The sequence below is a fragment of the Pezoporus wallicus genome, unplaced genomic scaffold, assembly GCF_028554395.1.
Source record: "Pezoporus wallicus isolate ANWC-B61680 ecotype Strahan unplaced genomic scaffold, APGP_CSIRO_Pwel_v1 contig_7553, whole genome shotgun sequence".
Lineage (NCBI taxonomy): Eukaryota > Metazoa > Chordata > Aves > Psittaciformes > Psittacidae > Pezoporus > Pezoporus wallicus.
Genome location: NW_026635101.1, coordinates 386,554 through 409,439, shown reverse-complemented (window position 1 = coordinate 409,439; position 22,886 = coordinate 386,554). Strand labels below are relative to the sequence as shown.

Sequence of the window (22,886 nt, the reverse complement as noted above, 5' to 3'; positions counted from 1 at the left end):
TTCCTAGAGAGGACCTCCATGGAAACCAAGTATTGACCCTGGGGAATCCAACCCCAGAGCTGGAAAACCCTAGAAGCCACAGAGGGTCAAACTACCCCTCTGCCCGTGTTTCTCTTGCTCTCTGGGGAGCACCTAGAGAAAACCTCACCTCCTCTGAGCCTAACACAGCCCTTTCCTGCTGTCAAAACGCCTTCTGTAAATGTGGGGCAGAGCGTTCATCTCTGCCAGCAAAACCAAAAACCCTTGGCAACTGGCTCTGCTCCACACAGCCCCCTCGGGCAGGTACCCCTAAACATTCCTTGTCTTCCTCAACCAAGCCCCACATCTCCATGTCAGGGGAAACAAGAGAGTGGGCCCATCTTCTCCATCAGGCTTCTCCTCACACAGACACCCATATACCTGACCTACTTGAAGATGTCCCTGCTCATTGCAGGGGCGCTGGACTAGATCACCTGTGAAGGTCCCTTCCAACCCAAGCTACTCTATGATTCTATAGAAGTCAAGAACAACATCCCCATGGTTCATTGCCCATTCCATAGGGATTACATTTCCCCATGAATCTTAAAGCATATGACTGGTACTCCCCTTACACACATACTTCCCAGTGCCACATCACACCTATCTGCCCATGCTTTTGCTTCGTGATCCTCAGAGGTTGTGCAAAGTCCCTGTCTGATGCAGGGCTGGTGCTGCTATCGCCAAGCCAGAGCTTTGAGGTATGTGGTCATCGGCAGGAGACAAAGTCTGCATCAGAGCTGTGATGATTATGGGGGTTTTCCTCTTTCCTCCCAGCCAATAAGAGCACACAGAGGCACATCTTCCCCTGCAGGAAGCAGGGCTGTCACTCCTCTTGCAGGCAGGGTCCTCATCTGAAGTGGTGGAGATGGCAGTGAACTTCACCCGCAGCTTCACCGCACTTTGCTGTATAGCGCTCTGGAGCTTCAGCACAGCTTCAGGAGGTAAGAGTGGGAAGCAGTGTCTGTTTTCCTTGTGCTTTAGGTCCTTGAGTGCTGCTTTCTAATGCACTGGTAACTAACCACCCTTCGGCTACTGCCCATGCTGGTGGCTCAGCACTGCAGGGCTCAGGCTGCAGCTGAAAACCCAACTGCTTGGAAGACTTTCCCCCCTTGTAGCAAACCACGTTATCCGGGGACAGCACTGAAGGATTTTAGAGATGGTTTTAAGTTATTTGTCCGTGTTTAAACTCTGCACGACCTTGATTATTAAATCTAAAGACTGTGGGTAACAATTTGACTGCTAAGTGCAGATGGGCACTTGAGCGCCGATTAGCTGCCTTTAATGAAGCATTACTGTGTGACATTCCTTTCTTTGCTGAGCAAGGAAACTCTCTTGATTGCAGCTGGCCTTAAATCTTTAGAATGGGAGCTGCAGACAGGAGTGTTTCCTCTGCAGGTTTTAGCTCTAGTTCAGTTTAACTCTGGCTCCCATACACACAGTACTAAGGCACCCAGGGGCATGGTGCTTGCTTGGCTGGCAGCTTTTCTTCAGCTGTGGTTTCCTTTGGGGGTTGCGGAGGCCTGCAGGAACTCTGCTGCATCTTCAATGTAGATAAAGGCTTGCTCCTAGTAATGGGGAGGAGGTTTTGAAAGCACCTCATGGGGAAATGAAAAAAGAGCAACCTGTTGCTATCTGCCTGTTTGCTTCACTGCAGGCTGGGAGGGAGCATCCACAGGATTGCTGTCTCCTACTGCAGAAAGAGCCCCCAGAGTATTCCTCAATGAGGAAAGCACAAGAGAGAGCCTCCAAATACAACATTCAACTCATGCCTGCAAGAACAGCCTTCTCTTGCTTAATAGCAGGCAGTTGCCTGTTAACTCAGAGCAAGAGGAGTCTACCCTGCTACCACCCAACAGAAGGGGAGGGGGGCAGATTTTCTCCCGTCTCTTCCCATTTCCAAACCCAGAAGCAAAGGATGGGGTCTGAAAACACAAATGCTCTGGCTCTAAGGGCTGTTTTCCCAAGCCATGAGAGCACATCCTCTGGGCTGTTCTGCTTTGCTCCTGAAGCAGGGCCATCACCATGAACACATTCAACTTTTAAAGGTAATGGCCCCCAAAGGCTAAGCTAGGGAGGAAGGCCAAATTGAACTGGGCTTGGAGCAACCTGGTCTAGTGAAAGGTGTCCCTGCCTATGGCAGGGGGTTGGAACTGGGTGAGTTTTAAGATCCCTTCCAACCTAAACCCATCTGTGATCCTATAAGAAGCTCTCATGAAAGGTTGTGGCGAAGAGAATCAGAACTACAGGTGCCCCACACCAGAGAGTTGCTGGGCTTTGCAAGGAGTGGTGCAAACTATTCCAAACATCAAAAGTTATTTCAGAGCAATGCAGGTACCATGGAGCAACTGCCTTGAATAAGACTCAAAGCATATAAAGAAAAACAAAGTCCTAATCTTGAGGAATATGAATCACTAGAAGCAAGGGGGGCAGGGGAGAAGAGAGTGGCTCAGTAATGTTCTCCCATGGCTCAGTGGATTCAGTACTCACTTTACTCTGGTCCGAGTCCTTCTCAGTACCAAGTTGCAATGGGTGAAGGAGGTGCAGTGCCAGGACCCCTGGGTGAAAACCATGGCATCCACACAAGCCTACCACCTTCCTACAACATATGGTTTATTACCAGCCTGCTACATGCCTGCATGTCTACAGCATGAGCTCAGCCTCACTCACCCTGCCCCACATGCCTAAAATAGGTGCCACCATGACTCTAGAAGTGTTGAGGGATATAAAGCAGCAAAGGACCTCGTGCTGAGTTTGAAAAAGCGCATGGTTATCCCCTCCTCCTGCAAGGGACAGCTTCTGCTGTTGGCACCCCAACCACTGCCACATCTGATTCTCCAACAGGCCTAAGAGCATAGATACAAGCAAGGTCCTGCAGAGCAGCCAGAAGAGCCCAAGCCACTGAGTTGCTCTCAGCCTGGCAGGCTCTCCCAGTGCTAGGGAAGCTCAGGTTGCTGCTCTGCTCTGGTTTCTCAGTAGAAACTGGCTTAAATTCACAGTCCACATTTGGCTGTGAGCGAGAAATCTAGTTGTGAAAGAGCTGGAGGTGATAAGAACCTTAACTTTCACAGCACATTTAGCCCAAGTTCCGTGTGCACGTTTGCATGCATAGACAGGCTCACTGCCTACACACACAGAGCATCAGCTCCAAGGGCCATGGCCTGCACTGGCAGGTCTTGGCAACAGCAGTGGTTGCACAGCAACTTACAAGCAAGAGGGAAAAATCCTCAACCTGTGTATATCACAAGCAGGAAAATAGAAGGGAAGGGAAGTGTAAGAGGGGAGAAAGAAGAGGACATACTGTTAGCTTCAAGCTTCTTTAAAGTTATTGAAAAAACAAGCAGGGCATAGGGAAATGACCTACACAACCAAGTAAGAACATACAGTGTGTGGAAAGGAGCGCTCAAACTCAAAAGCTTATGGGTTTCCCCCCTCTAGTTTCCATCTCCTACACACCCTGCTCCTCCACTTCATGGCTGTGGTAAGAAGATGGTCCTTTGCATTTTGGTAAGGGCAGCAGCACTTCAGCACCCAGAGCAGCCTGTTCTGCAGGACAGTGAGTCCAAGTTCTGCCCCAGGTCCTTCCCTGTGCCCAGCTGTAGAACATCCTGTCCCTCTCCAAGGGGAGGGATAACAACTCTCAGCAGGTAGAAGGAAGGTCTTTCCCTCACCTTTATCACCACCTAAATCCCCCTAAAATAAAAACTTCAAGATGCCATCAAAGCATTAAGGGGGGGGGGGGGGTGCGAGAGACTGATCTCTGCAAGTTGAACTTGGCATGCCAGCTAAAAGCAGCAGGGCTCTGCAATCCAGGGTCTCTTAAGTTATCAAAAATCATACTCTATTCTGAGCAACATGATCTATCTTTAGATTCAAAGCTGGACTTTCTATGAGCCAGGAGTCATCATGCCAGTGATGTTCTAAATAATCATGATAGTATGGGTTCCTCTGAGTCACTCTGAGCTCTGCTATCATCTTTTGATGTCACTTCATTCCACAGGGTTGTTTCACCATCTCAAACATATAAAGGAAAATGACTCTGTAACGGAGGTGAGCAGAGTCCTGAAGTATGAGTGCTTTGGACAAGTGAGGTTTAGCACTAGTTCAGAGGGCTGAGCTTCCACCGCTTCAGGCTCCTGATGTGTTTTGCACTTGTGCTTTGTGTTGTTTCAGCTACCTATGTCCTACCACCTCATTCAACCACAAAACCTGGTTTCCCTGTCCCCATGAACACTGACAACCCTGGTGTCCGCAAGGCGGCTCGCTTTGGAGTCTACAGATACAACAACAGTTCCAATGACCTCTTTCTGTTTAAGGAATCACAAATAAACAAAGCCATGGTTCAGGTAAGAAGAGCTCAGACTTCTGGTGGTCCTCCAAATCATTTACCAATTGACTCTCCTACAGAGCACCCAAGATATAGGAGCCCTGATCCTCCTCAGGACTGCTATGGATGCCTAAAGATAAACAGCTCGTGTTCCTCTGTCCCCTTCAACTGCTCCACAGAGCTTGGCTACCCCATCCCTACCCTAGTAACAAAACACAAAACACTTCACTCCACACACAATTTACAGAGGTACCACTTGATTCTCAGCCAAAACTTTGGCATCCCTTTCCCCTGCCCTTACTTTAAAGGAGGAAACTGCTTTCTCTAGATCGTCAGAGGGCTGAAATATATGCTGTCTGTGGAGATTGAACGCACCGTGTGTGAGAAGAGGGAGCATTCCAGCCTGGATAGCTGTCACTTCCAGAAGGAAAAAAACCTGCAACAGGTACATGTCTAATTCCTTTGGAGTACCCAGTAGCTGCAGGGGATTCTTGGCCATCTCTAGCTGTATAGTCACCATCAGAGCAGCTCTGCCATGTCCCAGGACAGATACAAGCGTCCTCTGTGCAGGACCAGCTGGAGTGAGGCAAGGGTTATCAGTATACCAGGGCTATCATTTATCTGTCCCTGTGGCACGTCCCTTCCAACCCAAACCATTCTGTGAATATATGTGACAGGTACAGTGTAGTACCTCTCATGCATTCAGGGCCCACTCTTCTCTGTGAGGAGTCAACCCAGGCACAGCCATCTAGTCCCTGTTCCTGGGTACCAACGTGTGCCGAAATACAACAGGTTCTGAATAGAGATTTCCTGGGAGGAGGAAATCCTTACCTGGGCTTTCCAACAAAGATACCATTATCTAGCAAACTACTTTCCCTAGGATAAAGAGAGCAGACAGAAAGAGGCTGTGCTGTCCTACCTCATCACAGCCCACCACCATGCTGAGACCAACCAGCAGCCCCCTGAATTTCCTCACCAATTCTTTTATTTGCAGATGCTGAAATGCTATTTTGAGGTCTGGATAATGCCCTGGTTACATACAGCACACGTTCCCGTTGCTCTCTGTCACTGACTCACCTTTCCTCACAAGAGCCTGACTTACAAGGGATCTACCACCATGAGTTTTCTGTTTTCTCTAAAAGCACATGGTTTCTCCCTGAGAAAGATGCTCAGAAGCTACAAAGACAAGACCTGCCCTGACAGAATTCATTGCTATCCAGTTGCGGATCTGTTTTTCCAAAACTAAACTGTAGATGAGAACATGTCATTCATTCAATAGAGCCACCCATGCTCTGGCTGAACTTCCAAGCCATGGAAGCTCTGTTGGACTTGCTTTATCCTGTGCCAAATCTTCACACAGCTATGATGTGAAGTCTAAACCACAGCATATGTGACTACAATATTGATGAAAGCTTTATAGCAGTGGAATAGCTTGCCTGAGGATACATATACATACCAGAAGAAAAGTCTTAAGAGCCTCCATTGCTAGAGAAAAAAGTTAAACTTACTTGTCAGGAATGTGTGAGGTAGAATTGTTCTTTCTTCCAGACAAGAGATGGATAAGGCTTGCTTGAATCAAGTGCTTGCAAAACACCCACAGCCCACAAATGACACAGTAACTACTGCTTCTATTTAAATCATAGCTAATCTAGGCTATAAAAGGGCATCATTGCAAATGTCAAGACAAATAAACCCAACCGTATTCCCAAAGCGTATTTTCACCGAGGTTAAACAATGATGTTTCATTCAGGTTAATATGTGACATTCGGTCTCTGGCTGATCACAGCTTAGAGTCAAGTTTAGTAGACTAATGGTCTTTTCCAGGTGGGTGCCCACCCTTCCTTCAGCCTTCACTCTTCACATGTGCACAGATTCTGACTTACGGTGGACGAAAGCACTTCTTTGTCAGGCTTTTGGTAACTGCTTCCTTAAAACAGGCATAAAGTCAGGGCCCTGTTGGGCTTTTTTTCCAAAAACACCCCTTTTCTTCTGACAGTTATTGCCTTTCTGCAGCAATATTGACACTCCTATTAGCAGTGACACCACCAATTATCAGCCTTTATAACAATCATCCAGTCAAGAAAGGCCACTCTATTAAATATCTCTCATATTTGACATTCTCCTTCCCCTTCCCCAAGTAAAGCAAGTTATTCCCATGACCTTTGGGTCTGCTGTACTTGCTGCTGAGCTCATAGTGAACTAAAGAAGACTCAAGAACTTTTTGGTGTGACCACAGGTTCATCAGTGTACTGAGATAGTCTTCAGCAGTGGGTAGAAGAATAGAGAAAGGATAAAAACCAGAGACAACTCTTCATACATCTTATCCTTCCTGATATCAGTAGCATTACAGCCTACTTTCTTTCCCATTTCATACCTTCATGAACAGTGTCTTAGAAGGGAATTAGTCACACAAAAGCTATCCCATTTGGCATGCCAAGGTCTCTTTCACTGCAAAAGACAGTACAAGTTGTTCAGTTAAGATACTCTGGCAAATGAATCATTAGAGGTAACTATGCACCAACAGGCAAAGCTGGGCTTGCCCCAAGGCTACTGAAGCACCAGCATGACACAAGCCCCACAACGGGCTTGGTTTTGCAACCCCAATTTAAGATCTCATCCAGCTCAAATTTCATAGCAAGAGGGCTTGCAGCCACATGACTGCTGCAGCCTGGCAGCCACACAGAGCAAGGTGACAGAAGCACTGACAGAGAAGAAATGCTTTCATTTGCACATCCCTCCATTAATGAAGATGAGTGCAGAAGGCCAGGGATAGCAGATGACATTTTTAACGTCACCTTTCCCTTCCCTGGTGCTTTGCATTATATCTCAAGCAAATCTTATTTCCTTTTCAAAGGTGAGTAAAACAAGCAATAGTGTAGCTTTATGTTTGACTATCACCCAGTGGCAGAAAAAGAGAGCGCAGCAAAGTCTTCAGTCACAAAGCACGACTCAATCCACTAAATGACACAGATAAACAACCCCTTTAGTTCTTCGAGATGCAAACCCTCTTATTTAAAATGTAACAGCACAGCCTTTCCTTTGTAGCAGCTGTCAGAAAAGAATTCTCTGCATTTACCAAGCAGGGTACCTGTTAATAGAGGAAGTAAACAATTTCCTCTGGAGATGTCAGAAAGCATCCATGAGTTGCTACCGCATTCCAAGATATTCTACCAAAGCCTTCCTCACCTGTTATTACTGTATTTTACAGGGGCCTTTTATTCCATGCTCATCTTCAGACACTAGTTTCCCCAAAATCTTTACCAGTTCTCCATAAAACACATACTGAAGAGGATTCCTGCAGCTGGCCCTCTTCCCTCCCACATCCCTCAGGAATGCCCACCTACATCATGTACAGGAGACATACAGGACCTGGTAAACATGGAGGAAATACCACCACTGACCCCTTTTAAACCAGCTGAAACTAGTCTTTAATAACATAGAAAATGAAACTTTCATTCATCATCTGACTACACTGCTATAACGAAACACAGGAGTCCACAGACCACAGGCAAGTTGATTCTGCATCTTGATTAACAGCTAATTGTAGTGTCTGATGTTGATTACACAGGCTGGAACTGAAGAAATCCAAATTATGTAACTAGATTTCTAGGCATGTTCTGGATGTTGCTGCCTCTACCACAGCACCATGGTATGACATTAGAACATGCACTGTAATCTCTCCTGAACAGGAGGTTCTAAACCAGAAATAAACACATGCAGGACATCCTCTTCAACCTGAATCATACACAGTTACATTCCATACATCACAAATCCTCCCAGTATAAGAAAACATACAGTTACATTAAAGGTGACAGATGATGTTTAGGACAACTCCAAACAGAGCTGGGCATGGAAAAACAACAGATTTTCTTTTAAGGAGCACATAACAGTATGAAGATGCCCCACCATACTCCTCAGATACCAACAGTGAGGCATGCCAACTCCAAAACAAGAGCAGACAAAACAAGGAAGAGGACAAGCACAGCGAGCTGTACGTTTTCCTATGGCACCAGAACAGTGCTACTGCACATGAACAGACTGTCTTTCATGTTTTGTCCTTGGTCACATGCTGGCTGAAGCACACGCTTCCCTCGTACCTCTGGAGTATTCTAGGACAGTGGCACTTTATCATGGATGGGCAGTTAAACATGCTGAAGATTCAGTCTGCAAATAAACGGAGACCGGAAGGAGCCCAGGTAAAGATATCCATTGTGCTCATGTGCCTCACTAACGTAAGCTACTGTTACCCCATTGGGATCATGAAAGCTTCTTTTGTAGGCTCCTGTCTCGCTTAGTTCAACAACAAGGCTGTATTTAGGCATAAACTTTGTCACAGTTTCCTGACTCAGCAACTAAAAGAAAAAGAGAAAAAAAGAGAATTAACAACAGAAGATTTTGTTCTCCACAATTAGATCTCAGACACTCAGACAAAGACCACTCTCCTTGGAAGAAGCAGGCAAGAACATAAGCAGACATTCTGTGTAAACAGTATTACTCTGTTCTATGTTCACCTTCTGAATTTCAACTAATGCTTTAACATATGGTGGTCTTCCTTCTGTAGGACCAGGACGGTTTCTAAAGCTGTAACTGAGGCTCTAACAGGTCAAACTGTAATTGTTCATCTAGAGCCTGGTGGGCAAAAGTAAGGATTAACCAAAGTCATTGTCTTCCCATGTACTACCTAGGCTACATTAATGCCATCTTCTTCCTCAGCAGAGGCAAATGTAAGCATACAAACTTGGAAGAAAAGGATGCCAAGAGAAGACCTGGCCAAGGAAATGACCCTGTAACAGGTCTTCCTAAAGTGTCTATTCCTTCACTTTCTTTCACTGCAATGGTACCTCACTGAAAAACGTGATTTCACATTTTCAGTTTTTCAAATCTTAGAGGGGGGAAAAAAAGTTCAGTTACACCAGTCCAGGGAACACACTGAACAGTTTTCAGATGTTGTCAGATACTGCTACCAAGGACTGATATTTTCAAGCTATAACTGAAGACACGTATAAATTCATGTGCCTGTGTTAACTCTACTCACTCAAGCTGCTTTCTTATGGAGATATATTTTTTCTCTCTGTAGTGAAGGCTTCAACCTATTAAAAAACCCTGTTCTTGCATTTGTTACATTCGCTTGAAATATATTTTTTGGCTTGAAAAATGCTGCATTTACTCTGAGAATGAAGAGAAGACATCTTAAAATATCAAGGAAGAATTCAGAAACTCATTCTTTTTGAGGAACAGGCCTTTTTCCCCCTTGGATTTGTCTGCCTATAGCTCAAAACCAGCCTCATACTGTCCCTCACACTTTCCTCACAGCTAAATGATTGTGCAGTTGATCACTTCCACTGGCAAAAAGGTGTGAGAACATGGATGGAGGAAATCTCACCAGACCAGTTCTGCAGCCTCTCCTCTTGGTAGGAATTAAAAAGTCTGATATTTATTTTCATTGAGAATAGGTTAATGGTTGGACCTAATGATCTTAAAAGTCTTCTCCAACACAAGTGATTCTATGATTCTATACACAGGCTTAACATGTTAACTTCCACCCTAAATATTGCTTGTTTATTTATTTGGGTGGTTTTGAGAAGTGTTTTCAAGTCCTTGTACTGTTTAAAAAGCACCATGCCATTTCTTTAGCATCAGATATTCCTTATAAAATACATTATTCTTGCTCACCCTCATCCTAAAGGGGGGATGTGACATAACAACAGGCATATTGAGTCAGCACCTAGCAGCATACCTAACATGCACACTTTCTTCAGATGCCTAGGATCAGACCTAGAACAGGTCAGACTTTCTAAATGCACTCCAGATATCTGGCAGTTTAGGCACTTTGGGCACAAAGGTGAGGTCTTCACATATCCAACTGTAGATCCTGTCTTGGTACATGACTACGCCAGAGACAGTCTCTTTTTCCATCAAGATGGAAAGCAACTTAAGAGGTGTGTAGCTGCTACTCAGAAGCAAATGTTAGTTTTACTTCCTACGAACACAAAAGGCTGTTCTACCTGGGGGCAACCACAACACCTTTAACCATGGCACTAAAAAAAACTGTAAAACCTTCTTGTCAAGAGGAAGAACCAGGACAAACTAAGTATTTGCCACTTCTACTCCTATGACTAAAGGTGATTTGGGGGGGGGGTTACCTTAAATATCATCCTTTTAATCCATGGTTTCTCAGACAAGAAATCCAACAAAGAAAATCCAGGATTGGGCCGGACAGCTGCCATAGCTACCCAATATCCTCCAGAGCTGCTTAACCTGATATTATCTGGAAGACCAGGCATATTCTCAACAAACATATCTGCTCCACCTTTCATCAGCCCAGACACATAATACCTGAAAGGTATAGATAGTAGGATTAGGACATCTTAACTCAAGCATGGGCTTAAACCATTACAGTAATAAATAAAAGTCCCAAAAGGAATTGACTTCAAAAAAATAAAAAGAAATTATTTTTTCCTTATTTTGGTGCAGGGAAATACAGCACAGCCCCATCCTGCTCCCCACGAAAGGAACCTATGGTAAAAAGATTATGCAGTCCGGATGTTTACAGTGAAAGCAAAACCTTAAGTATGGAAGAAGGCCAACTTCTTCACCTTAGTAACTTGGAATTAATAGAGTGCAGGGTTTCTTTTGTGATTCAATTCATTTATATAAACAGTATCTGAACAGAAAGTAGTAATAATTTCAGCAAAAACATACTCACCTCCTGATTCTAGCCATGGTTGTCTCCTGTACCAGGACAAAGTCTTCCGCAGGAGAGAGCTGGACACCATTGGGAAACCTTAGCCCCACCATTAAGACTTTCACTTCTTTTGTCACTGTGTCATATTCCAGCAGACTAAAAAGAAAGAATGTGGTTTAGAGTGAAGATATATGTTTACTCATCCTGGCTTCCTTCTCCAGGCATCAGATCTTCTCTCACATGCACTTCACCCAAGTTAAAAGAGCAGAATAGCCAGGAAGCATTTGTTTATGAACACAGCAGAAACACTAACGCACTTGAGATTGGCAACATTCATGAAGGATGTGCGCTGGATGTAATGCCAACATCTCCCCTTTTAAAACAAATGTTCCATGCAATTTCTCTTGATGGAAAAAGAGGAATCTCAACTATTTTACTGCAGTTTTCTTTAGCCACATCCACACCTTCTCTCACCCTCTCCTGGGCAGTGCAGGGTTTACACAGGGGGTGCATAAAGAGAAAAAAGACGACTGAGGAAGTGGTGGAGTACCTTCCTACAGCTGAGCTTACAATAAGGTAAATGCCTTAGGAAAAGATACTTGCCGCCCATCATCTGAGCCTTCCATGATCAAGTATAAGTAGTCTCGCCTTTGCCATTTGCTACTGGAGTCAGTGAAGTAGATTTTCCTCCCATCCCTGGTCACTGTAAGGTCATTCACAAATGACAGCCTCTGACCTTCAATTAGTGTTTTGGTTGACACAAGCATTTTTGTTTCACCTGGTTACAAAAAGAATAATTAAAAACAGAAGACAGAGAACAAGCTTTTTTTTATGTCCTGCCTTGGAAAGGAGTGAAATACTAACAGGAAATTAGCAGGTACTTTGTATTTTTATCATTCATGCCTCTGTTAACTAACAAGATTCTGGGTTACAACAACAACAAACGTGAATGACCAGAAGAAATCATTCTTTGGAAAAACTGGAACAGTAGATGATGTTCCCTAGTGGTAAGTGCAGGACTTTTTGGGTTTCTGAAGCTCATATGAAACCAAGTACTAACCAGGCCCTAACCCTGTAAAAGGATGCAGGCAAGCCAAACACTATTGCCTCTTTCCCTGTGAAAGTGTAGGAACAAATAGTACTTTCTCAACATTAAACATCAGAAGGTTCACTAAACTGCTCTGCCACAGTCAGCTGTGACACATTACCCAGCAAATCTCTAAAAATTAACCAAAAAGCTATTAAAATCATCTTTGGGTATGAGTTTCGGGTTGGTTTGTTTTGTCATGACTGAGGCAATATGGCAGTTGTCCCATCAAAAGGGAGACCTTGATCATACACTCCCAGAGCCATACAGTCTGAGCCCTTCTGTTGCATCTCACCCAGCATTTGGCTAGCCTTCCTCTCCCTTCCTGAAGCCAATTTGGAGATGTAAACTGTCAGAAAATCAACCCTACACGAAAGCAAATCTTGCTTTCTTACAGCACAGCTCCTGAAACTGAGTTCTGGCTCAGGGACATACAAAGAAGGGCATGAAGCAATAGTGCCTTTCTCAGCAGGAACAAGTCACTTGATCTTCAGCTGCACCAAAAATACATCTTTCTTCACTTTCTATCAACCGGAGTTACAGGGAGTTAAAAGCTCCTCACTAACATACTGCAAGGTCAAGACAGAAACAAAAGTACAGCAAACATGGCAAAAAGCTTGTGTAACAGCAGTATTTTTAATTCCCTTGATGAAAACTGAAACAGCTACATAAAGCTTTATTCATGGATCCTGAGGTACCAATTTTGACAACCAGAAAGCATATGTCACAAGAAGATAAGCCACTGGTAACTCTGATCCAGACATATGGATGGAGAGAGGAAGTGATTGCTACAAGACAATAAATATCAAGTCCTGCATGGCAAATTTCATCCAGACAGCTCCAAGGCACTCTACAAAAGCAGCAGGCATTTCTTTGCCTGCAATGCCTGACAAAACTGCAAATGAAGCCCAGGTTTGTCAGTGGAAGAGACCTTCTGAGCAGAAAAGTCATACCTGTACCAGGATTAACTTCATAGAGTCCATAATAAGCATCTGCCACAAAAAGGGTGTTATTTGGTCCCACTCTGATGCCAAGTGGTCTTCCACACGTTGGCTCATCATCACGGGTTCCTTAGGAAAGAATTTTAAAATGGTTTTCCAAATAGAAATAAACACAAGGCTACCTACACAGGTCAAATTGTACACATAGACCCTGAAGACTTCTATGCGAGGAGGAAGGGGAACACAGCAAATCTATACATTTTGTCTACTTGAGCGAGTCCCGAGGAACATCTGTATTTTCAAAGATCAGCAAGTGAACTTCTGGAGAAGGTAGTCAGCCTTTCCACATCCCTTCTGAACTCAAAGCAGGGCAAGATGAAGTCTACACTCCCCAATACCTCTTTGGCCCCAAAGAAATAGGACAACATAATCTTCCCACCTCTCCCAAGCTGTATGAGTTTAGAAGAAAGGAACAGTGAAGAGGTAATTCTTTATATTTGTTCCAATCCACATTCATGCCTAAGCAGCAGCTGGAAGTGCAGCTGGCAGCAGACTGTTAGGCAGCCAAGAGAGTGCTTCCAAATCAGTCCAGAGTCTAATCGTAGAATCAACCAGGTTGGAAAAGACCTTCAAGATGAGAAGGCTCAGGGGTGGCCCTTCACCTCAGAATTCTGCTGACTTCAGCTTTCATAAATATTAGGCCAGGTTGCTGCCCAATTTCTTTTTTTTTTGTTTGCTTATTTATGACACGTACTTTTTCTAGATCAGCTAACAGGAAAAGGAATGTTATTTGTGATGTACTTCAACCTCGTCTTCCTCCCGGTGTTATACAGGATCTTCTACCAACACATCAGGCATTTTAATGAGGCACTGGAACAGGCTGCCCAGGGCAGTGGAGTCACTGTCCCTAGAAGTGTTCACAAACCAGGTAGACAAGGCCCTTAGTGACGTGCTTTAGTGGTGGCCGTGGCAGTCCTGGGTCAGCAGCTGGACTTAAAGATCTTAAAGGTCTTTCCTAGCCTAGCTGATTCTGAGTCATCTATGCTGCAGCCTTGCAAGAGCGCAGGTCTTGTAGTCATGACATAAACCAAGTGCACCCACTCTCATTCCTTGGGCCCTTTGTTCTACTGTTCCTTCCAGTGCTCATATACATATTTCCATTCATACAAATCTATTCATATTTCTGTTATCACAGAATCATAGAATGATCAGGGTTGGAAAGGACCTTAAAATCATCTTGTTCCAATCCCCCTGCCATTATAAATCTCTATCGAGGAAGATATGCACTTGCATGAGGAATCCAGACAGAACACCAGTTTAATCAACACAAGCCTTGACCTAGACACTTTGAGGCACATGATGTTCAGGAGATGTCACTCACCACAAGGACCATGGCCAATTCTGGCTATTGTTTGTATTTCTCCATCTTCAATTTTGATAATCTTCCCATCAGCTGTCCCAGTAAACAGCACATCTGCAAAAAGCAACTGGTGTGATTAGCTTAATCACAAAACTTTAGTGGCACACATCCTTCTATACAATCCTTCTATTAGCATGTTTAAGGTAAAGGAACAGTCTTCTTCAGTCATAGCAACAGAATAAATAGGGAAGGGAAAAGATGAAGGCAAGTAAGAGTATTTAGTTAGATTTTTTCCAACTGAGAAAGAAGAGGAAGGATTGAAGCCCTAGGAATTATGAGTATGGGATATGAAGCTTTTCACCCATAAGTAATCCAAATCTTTGGTTAAAGATGCATGTAACAACTTAATGGCTAGTCACTATGTTGATCCCTTTGGGCAAATTTCTACATAAGCATCAAACTGGATCAGGCACTGCATCCATCCTACCACTCTTCAGCAAGAGCCTGACTAGATAAGACTTCTCATTCTGATACAGTCCACAGGCTGCTGGACATCTGCCAATGCTCATATCGTATCAGGTCTGGAGAAGAATTGCAAAACCCACAGCAACTGAACAACCATCCAAATCCAAATCATTGCCAAATTACTAAATTCATGCCAAGTGATAGCATCAGACAGATTCACTGAATACAAACAACGCACAAACTTTTCCTTAGAACCAAATTAAACAAGAGACCACTGGATTAGAAGAGCCCACTGCTTCGACTTTTCCATCTCCAATTTAACTGATTTAGTTTTCAGTTTGCTAGTTACACCTTCAAAAGGGAATAAGAAGACTTCAACATTTATTCATACCAAGCTTATTTCCAGTCAGACTGATTATTCTGCCTATAAGTCAGTTGTCCCTTACAGGAAGATTTCCTTCCAATTTCCAATGAGACTGACAAAACATTGAAACATTACCAGTCCAGCCACCTTGTTAAGAAACTGCTCAGAGGTGGCGTGGCACCTGTAATGCATGTACCACAAATATGTAAACACACTATTTTTTTCCTCACACATAAGCAAAAATTAACGCCACAAAACTCAGCTCCCTCAGCAGCAGTGAGCATTAAAGAGTAAGCATTACCCTCTAAAAATTAAGTCCCAGTTAAGAGTTAAATAAATTAAAATTGGGACCACTGCCTCCAAATGTAAGTGGCCCCTGACTACCTTGTTGCTGCTTTCAGTCCTGGAATACAGGGATTTTTAATCTGTAAACAAGATTTATTTTATACTGGGTAAAGAGGAAAAAAGCAGTATCGTAGAATCACAGACTGGTTTGGGTTGTTAGGGACATTTAAGCTCATATAATTCCAACCCCCTGCCACAGGCAGGAGCACCTTCCACTAGACCAGATTGCTCTAAACCCCATCCAACCTGGCCTTGAATACTGCCAGGGATGGAGCAGTATACAGCAGCCAGGTTTTGTTGCATAACACGTGTATTTCTAGAAAAACCCTGCACATTCAAAATAACTTGCAGAGTTTGTTATCTAAGAGGTGCACTGCTGAACAAACCTTGACCAATGGAGCAACGTTTTGAGACCCTTCTTTAAAGGATTATTTTGTCAGTGCTTACCCCCGATGTTGGCAATGGACTCGGGTCCAAGCAGCTGATTTTCCCATAACCGCTCAGCTTTGCGCAACTTGACATTGGGCTCAAGCACACCCGTCAGGAGCGGAGGTTCCTTCAAACTGCAAAACAGAACACAGACCTCATGATCCCTCACTTAGATCTGCAAACATGCTTGAGCAACGCATTGCACCATTTTCTTTTCCTGGTTTGCCAACTCCTGCAAACCTGACCTATGCCTTACTTACAGTATATTTCCAAAAAGAAAACACAGCTGACAAGCTGAGAAATTGGCTCCTGTTCATCAAAGATCATAATTTTCTGGTTCTGATCAGAAAAGTTGCAGTTATGTTTTCCTAAGACATATCTGGAAATTCATACAGCTTAAAGTCCAACAACACCTTATCGCTCCCTACAACTACCTGAAGGGAGGATGGAGCCAGGAGGTGGCTGGGCTCTGCTCCCAAGGAACAAGAGACAGGACAAAGAGGAAACAGCCTCAAGCTGCACCAGGGGAGGTTTAGGCTGGATATTGGGAATAATTCCTTCCCCAAAGGGCAGTCAGGCATTGGAACAGGCTGCCCAGAGCAGCGGTGGAATCACCATCCCTGGAAGTATTCACAAACCGTGTAGACAAGGCCCTCAGTGCCATGGGTTAGTGGTGGCCTTGGCAGTGCTGGGGCACAGATGGACTGGACGATCTTGAGAGTCTTTTCCAACCTAGCTTATTTGGTGATTCTGTGATTTCTGCACTGCCACCACACAAAGAATAGCTGCTTTCTTATTTAGCTGAACAAGCTGTTTGCACCAAAATAGTTTTCCTACGTAGAGATAAGAAAATTCCTAAGAAAAAGGGCTTTAAAAAAATTTAAAACCATGGCATTTTACAGTACACTGAGAGCCGACACTGTATGAAACAAATAAGAAAAACTGCTAGCTGTCATACAGCTAGGGAAAAAAGTGCTCCAGTACTTTGAGCACCTGCACGCACCTGCTTCTGTACCATAATATTCCTGTTTGTGACTTGAATTTATTCCCATAGAGAAAGGGCAACCCAAAGCAGTAAGTTACACAAACTTAAAGGGTATGGACTCAACTCTCAAAATAAGGTCAAATCTTGCAAACCTTTATTCACAAAAACAGCCATGCTCAAGCCAACTGGAGCTCCAGCTCCATACAGAGATATGGAGAAGTAGTGAGATGCTTACACAGCTTCGGCTTAAATACCAGGCTCAAAAGCACTGTGCTTCAAAAACAGCCTTAACTGTGCTGGCAAACTTCAAGACATTTGAATCTCCTAGGTTCTTAAAAACTCACACATAAGCCACTTCAGTCCCCATGAGTTAAGGATTTCAAGTTACTACTAAAAACTGCACACAGGTCCAAAGTGGTAAGCTCATTAGGGGTTCATTCACAAGAGTATGCTAAAGACTCCTCACATGACCCCATATGCAAATGCCTTCCACCTGTAGAACCTTAAAAAGATGAGTTTTGACTCCCAGCTTTGCCCAGGTTCACAGGATCCAGGACCTATTTGTAATCAACCACGCTGCAACTCATGCGGTAAAAACCATTACAGTTTCTAAAGCTGCAGTGACTGGAGGAAGCCAACTGAAGCTGCAAACTATAAAAGCCATGACAACTAAGGAAAACAGGTTCACAACATGAAGAATTCAGAAGGAGAGAAAAGATACATACTTTTATCTGTCTGGCTACAGGCAGCAAACATTCCTTTAAGTATCTATTACTACAGTGGCAAAGCCAGATGAATTACTAGCTTTTGTCACAGGTGATTTACAGCAGAGTTGTCTTCAAAATGCTAACACAAATTCAGTTTTCATCCCTTTTTCCAAGCATTAGAGAGGTTAAGATGAGAAAAGCAGCTTTCTGATAAGGAACTCATTTGCTGGGAACTTTGGACAGCTGTGTTTGCAAGCAGAAAATCCTCCCTGAGATCAATATTACCCAAGACAGGCTCATAGAGAAAGGAAATAAACCACAGTTGCAGGAATTTCTCATGGAATTTCACATCTGGTCTCTGTCTTCCCTCTTATTCCTCATTATTTCTAGTGGCTTACAGGAATAACATCACTATTGGCAAATGAGATTTCTCAAACATGTCCTTTCACTGAAGGGATTGATTCAGGCTGCATCCACCTCCTTGAGCTTTTTCCAAACATCTCAAACATCACACAGAATCATCCTTTCTACTGTACAGACTGGAACCACCCCTAGCAATTAAGCTAACAAGCTAATTGAGAATGTACAACAATGTAAGACAGCGATTTGGGCAGGAAGAATAATTCTGTCTTATAAAAGCGACTTAAAGTAAGAAACGTAAGCATGCAGAATACTTTTACTCTGCACCAGAATCAGACCCGGCCTATATAACAGGAAAAGCATCATAGCCTTATACTACTGGCTTTCAGAATTACTGTTCAGTTGCAATGTAGTTCAGGGAATTGGGTTTTGTTAAACCAAACCACAGCAGAAAGCATTTCATTATAATTTGAAATAAGGCAGATTATGTCTAATAGCCTAGTGGCAAGTACTACCCTCCCACATTAACACTTTCTTTCAGCTCTAGAGGTATTTACAGTGCTGTTGTTCCTTTTCAGTAAGGATTTATAGAGATGATAGTAAATATCAGATTGAGCATTTTTACTTACTTCAAAATGCCAGGAACATTAAACAGCCTGACTTCACCCTATGCTAGCAGTCAAAGCACAACTCCCAAAACAGGTCACATTATCTCACATAGAGGATTCACTGTTACACTACACATTTGATACAGACCTCAATTCAGACAGAGCAGAAATCACCTAGCTGCATTACTTGATGAGATTTGCCTTTAAATATAACATTACCGTGTGGTTGTGCTGGTACAAAGCACTACATCAAACCAGTCAGGTTATCGATTTTGAACTTACATACTCAGACAAACAGTCTCTCTTTTTGCAGAACTACAGTAACAGGAGTGCAGCTTGGTCCATAGTGAAAATGCAGTTCTTGTCTCACAGAAGGCGAGAGTGCACACACACAGAAGGCAAGAGTGCACATAAGGAATCACAAGCTCCACTGACAGCTTGGACAGCATCAAGTCATTCAGCTCCTTCAGTGATCAAATGCACAAGATAGCTCAGAAACAGGGTGGGTACGCAAAGCAAGCCATGGCAGTGGATAATAATACTCCCCAATTTCTTAACCCAGTTAGAACCCCTTTACACAGTTGACTCCTGTTTGGTGAGGAAAAAAAAAAAACCCCACAAACACACCAAACCATCAAAACCAGCAGCAGAACACATACAAGTCACCCTTGAACATTTATTTCAAACCAAAGGAACAATTTACCTTATAGGCTGAGGGTCTATAGGACAATCCAGGAGAACAGTTACTCCAAGCAGAGGTACAGTTAGAGATGCAGCCAAAGTCAAGAAAGTAACCCGGAACACCTTGCTGCTGTAAGCACTGCCAAACCAGACAAGAAATAGGATTAGCATGCTAAGCTGTTTTAAGATACAACAGTCTTTCCTTCGATGGCCGATTTCCCCACAAAAGGAAACAAGAAGGCTTTTGCCTAATCACCACCCTGAATGACCTTTAAGGTCCATTTTGAACCCACTGAGATAAGAGAAAGGGATATTTACATCTGACTAAAAAAAAAAAAAAAAAAAACACCCAAAAAAACAGTAAAAACCTAGAGCAACACAAGAATAACATGGACCTTTCCCCAACATAAGAGGGACATGGAGCTGTTGGAGCAAGTCCAGAAGAGGTCACGGAGACGCCCCAGAGGCTGGAGCAGCTCTGCTCTGGAGCCAGGCTGAGAGAGCTGGGCTGGTTCAGCCTGGGGAAGAGAACACTCCTTAAGGGGAGATCTTAGAGCAGCTTCCAGTGCCTCAAGGGGCCAACAAGAAAGCTGGAGAGGGGCTTTCGACAAGGGCCTGCAGAGGCAGGACAAGGGAGGATGGTTTTAACCTGACAGAGGGGAGATTGAGATGAGACATTAGGAAGAAATTCTTCCCTGTGAGAGTGCTGAGGCCCTGGCACAGGGTGCCCAGAGAAGCTGTGGCTGCCCCATCCCTGGCAGTGTTTCATTCTGATAACCCTGAAGTCAGGCAGAGATAAGAATCTGCAAGGTACCCAAGCTGAACAAACATAATAGATGGTGAACTAAAGAATTAAAAAATCAGTAACTACTTTATTCAGTGGAAGGCAAAGCAAACACCATCACTTCCTCACTGCAGCTACTGCATGTGGTTACAGTGAAATTCGTTTTTTATAAAATTCCTAAACAGAAAATTGTAAATGAAATCTTCTTTAACTTAACCACAAACAAATAAGATTTATAAGATTATTCTACCTCAGGCATACAATGTAGTCTTTAAACCACAGATTATTCTTTAAACTACTGCCAAATATAAACAGGCTAACCAGGGTTATACAGGATTTAATCACACACACAATAAACCTGTGCAAGCCACAACGGGATAACTGCTTTTTGAGAGATAAACCACGCTCAAACAGACCCATTGAAAAAACAAAACAAACAAACAAACCACGCCATAAATTACACTGTTTTATTTTTGCTAAAAGCTCTCCCTGCAGTGTGGCAGGTGCGCAGGCCCTGCCCCAAACACTCCTCCCTCTGTCAGCCATCCCCAGCAGAAGCTGAGCACTGGGGAGAGGAGCCTGTGCTGCAAGGTTAGGTGTACTCCCAGGCTGACACCCACGGAAGCCCCAGCACCAACCTGTGCTGCCACTCAGGAGAGGAACCATGGAATCCCTCCAGCCCCTTTCACTGCCTCCCCAGGGCACTCTCATCCAGACCGCAGCCTCCCTCACAAGGGCCAGGCTAGGCTGGTGGAGCCTCTGCATTTCCAGCACAGGCAGAATCAGCTGGGTTGGAAAAGACTTTTAGAATCACCCAGTCCAACCACTCCCCAGCACTGCCAAGGCCACCAATAACCCATGGCACTGAGGGCCTCGTCTACACGGTTTGTGAACGCTTCCAGGGACGGCGATTCCAGCACTGCCCTGGGCAGCCTGTTCCAATGCCTGACTGCCCTTTGGGGAAGGAATTGTTCCCAATATCCAGCCTAAACCTCCCCTGGTGCAGCTTGAGGTCGTTTCCTCTTGTCCCATCCCTTGTTCCTTGGGAGCAGAGCCCAGCCTCCTCCTGGCTCCATCCTCCTTTCAGGCAGTTATCGAGAGCAATAAGGTCCCCCTGAGCCTTCTCTTCTCCAGACTGAACCCACCCCCGGTCTCACAGTGTGTTTCTCACCACACTTGTGCCCAGGCCCTGCACCAGCTCCGTTGCCATTCTCTGAACCCAAATATCTCCCTCAAGCCGGGCCCAACCACCACCCTACAACTCACCTGCTATGAACGCTCCTCCTCAGCTCCCCGGACCCTCCCCTCGGGTCAAGCCGAACACCCCCTCGCCCAGCTCCTCAGCACCCCCCACACCGGCCCTCCTCTCCCCTCAGGCTTAGGCCCAGGCCCAACTCCGCGCTCACGGCAGGCGCCTCTTCCCTGCCCATGGCGGTGGGACGGCGATAGCCCCACCTGCCCTCCTTGTCCTGCTGCGCGGGGCTGTCCTCGGTGATGACCTGCGGCCGCAGCGGCCGACGCTGCCGCAGCCCCTCCGCCTCATTCATGCCGCCGCCTCCGCCGCCGCGCACCGGCGCTGCCGCCCTGCCCCGCCTCCTCACACACCCCCGCAGGCCCCGCCTCCGCGCTCCCCTCAGGCCGCAGCCGCCCCGCGGGGTGGCGGGCACCCTGGCTCCTCGTCCCTTCCCCTCCAGCGGGGCTGTACCTGATAATGGCTGTACCTGATAATGGCTGTACCCGGCCACCCCGGGCGGGCTCCGCCGCTGCCCCCTGGGCGGCCTGGGGCTCCCGGGGCGCGACCGTCCCCTCTCCCGGTCGCGACCAGCCAGAGCAGCCGTGGCCCGCAAGATGGCGCCAGGCAACCGCGAGGGATGGAGGGCGGGCGGGGAAATGGCGCCCGGTAGGAGGGAGAAGGCGGAGGGGCCGCGGAGGGGCTTCGGGAAGGCAAATCCCTCTTTGGTTCCTAGGAGCGTGAGCTGCCGGACCCGCCTTTATGTCCCCCTGCCCCTTGCACCCAAGCGGTGATAACCCAGGCATGAAGGCTGACACCCAGCCGTGGGCTCCCAGCATATCACTTGTGCTCCCCTCTTGGGTAACACCGTGTGCTCGGGTTTTACCCTTAACTTGCTCAGCAGCAGCAGTGTTCCACAAAGATCCCTGAGTGCCCGTGCCAAGATCAGCCCCGGGGCTTTGGGAACACTGCAGAACGCTTCCAGCACGTGAAACTCGAGTGCAGCTCAAGAGACAAGGGCTGGAACAGGGACTGGCCCAGCTGCCAAGGACTGGGAAAGGTTATTTGGCATCATGCCTAGGAAAAAAAACAACACGTGGGTTTTCCAGAGAAGAGCTGTGGCTGGGACGGGTGGGAACGGCTTTGCTCTCTGCTGGGTTGAATTCAGGCAACAGCAGCTGCAGGAGAGCTTAGCAGCGCTGTTCCTGCACACCCATCCCGCCCCAGGCCCTGGCAGTAGTATTCCACATGAGGCTGCTGTCGTTACTAGGGGTGCAGAGGCTGAGGCACACGGGAGTAAATTGGCATCCCAAAGGTCTAATAGGTAGAAAAAGAAATGCAGTTGAGTCTTCCTGCATGCCCGGTGCAGGATGAGCACTGACAAGCACCGCGTTTCCATTTAACAGCCACAGGGATACACACCAGAGGAACAGAAGCAAGGGCATGAAAGCTGCTGTGGTACATCACTCACCCCCAATGGTTGTAGGCTGGTAATTTGGCACAACTGTCACC

The 22,886-nt window shown here is 45.4% G+C and overlaps 2 protein-coding genes across 3 annotated transcripts; one reads left to right on the top strand and one right to left on the bottom strand.

Annotated features, from left to right (window-relative positions):
• The first annotated feature begins 390 nt into the window (after positions 1-390).
• CST7 (cystatin F) lies at positions 391-5,602 on the top strand. Its single transcript, XM_057403004.1, has 4 exons — positions 391-959; positions 4,189-4,361; positions 4,671-4,787; positions 5,337-5,602. Exons 1-4 carry the CDS (start codon positions 884-886, stop codon positions 5,412-5,414), a joined length of 444 nt encoding a protein of 147 aa, XP_057258987.1. The 5' UTR covers positions 391-883; the 3' UTR covers positions 5,415-5,602.
• A 2,141-nt stretch (positions 5,603-7,743) lies between these two features.
• On the bottom strand, positions 7,744-21,757 carry APMAP (adipocyte plasma membrane associated protein). Of its 2 annotated transcripts, XM_057402881.1 has the most exons (9): positions 21,599-21,757; positions 19,382-19,498; positions 16,037-16,152; positions 14,437-14,529; positions 13,068-13,184; positions 11,631-11,805; positions 11,049-11,183; positions 10,486-10,678; positions 7,744-8,694 (listed from the first exon to the last, which is right to left on the bottom strand). In XM_057402881.1, the coding sequence occupies exons 1-9, from the start codon at positions 21,688-21,690 to the stop codon at positions 8,485-8,487; spliced, it is 1,248 nt and encodes a 415-aa protein (XP_057258864.1). In that variant the 5' UTR covers positions 21,691-21,757; the 3' UTR covers positions 7,744-8,484. The 2 variants fall into 2 exon arrangements, with proteins under 2 accessions (XP_057258864.1, XP_057258871.1); XM_057402888.1 differs by lacking the exon at positions 19,382-19,498 and having other exon boundaries at positions 21,599-21,731.
• Positions 21,758-22,886: the final 1,129 nt, after the last annotated feature.

Excerpts from the sequence above, each read along its gene's own strand:
- CST7 (XM_057403004.1), top strand. The coding sequence starts at position 884 with ATGGCAGTGAACTTCACCCGCAGCTTCACCGCACTTTGCTGTATAGCG. Across the intron at positions 4,362-4,670 it reads TAAACAAAGCCATGGTTCAG|ATCGTCAGAGGGCTGAAATA; the intron begins GTAAGAAGAGCT and ends TGCTTTCTCTAG. Across the intron at positions 4,788-5,336 it reads AGGAAAAAAACCTGCAACAG|ATGCTGAAATGCTATTTTGA; the intron begins GTACATGTCTAA and ends TTTTATTTGCAG.
- APMAP (XM_057402881.1), bottom strand. The coding sequence starts at position 21,690 with ATGAATGAGGCGGAGGGGCTGCGGCAGCGTCGGCCGCTGCGGCCGCAG. Across the intron at positions 14,530-16,036 it reads GTCCATTGCCAACATCGGGG|ATGTGCTGTTTACTGGGACA; the intron begins GTAAGCACTGAC and ends TGCTTTTTGCAG. Across the intron at positions 11,184-11,630 it reads GAAGGCTCAGATGATGGGCG|TCTGCTGGAATATGACACAG; the intron begins GCAAGTATCTTT and ends CTTTCTTTTTAG.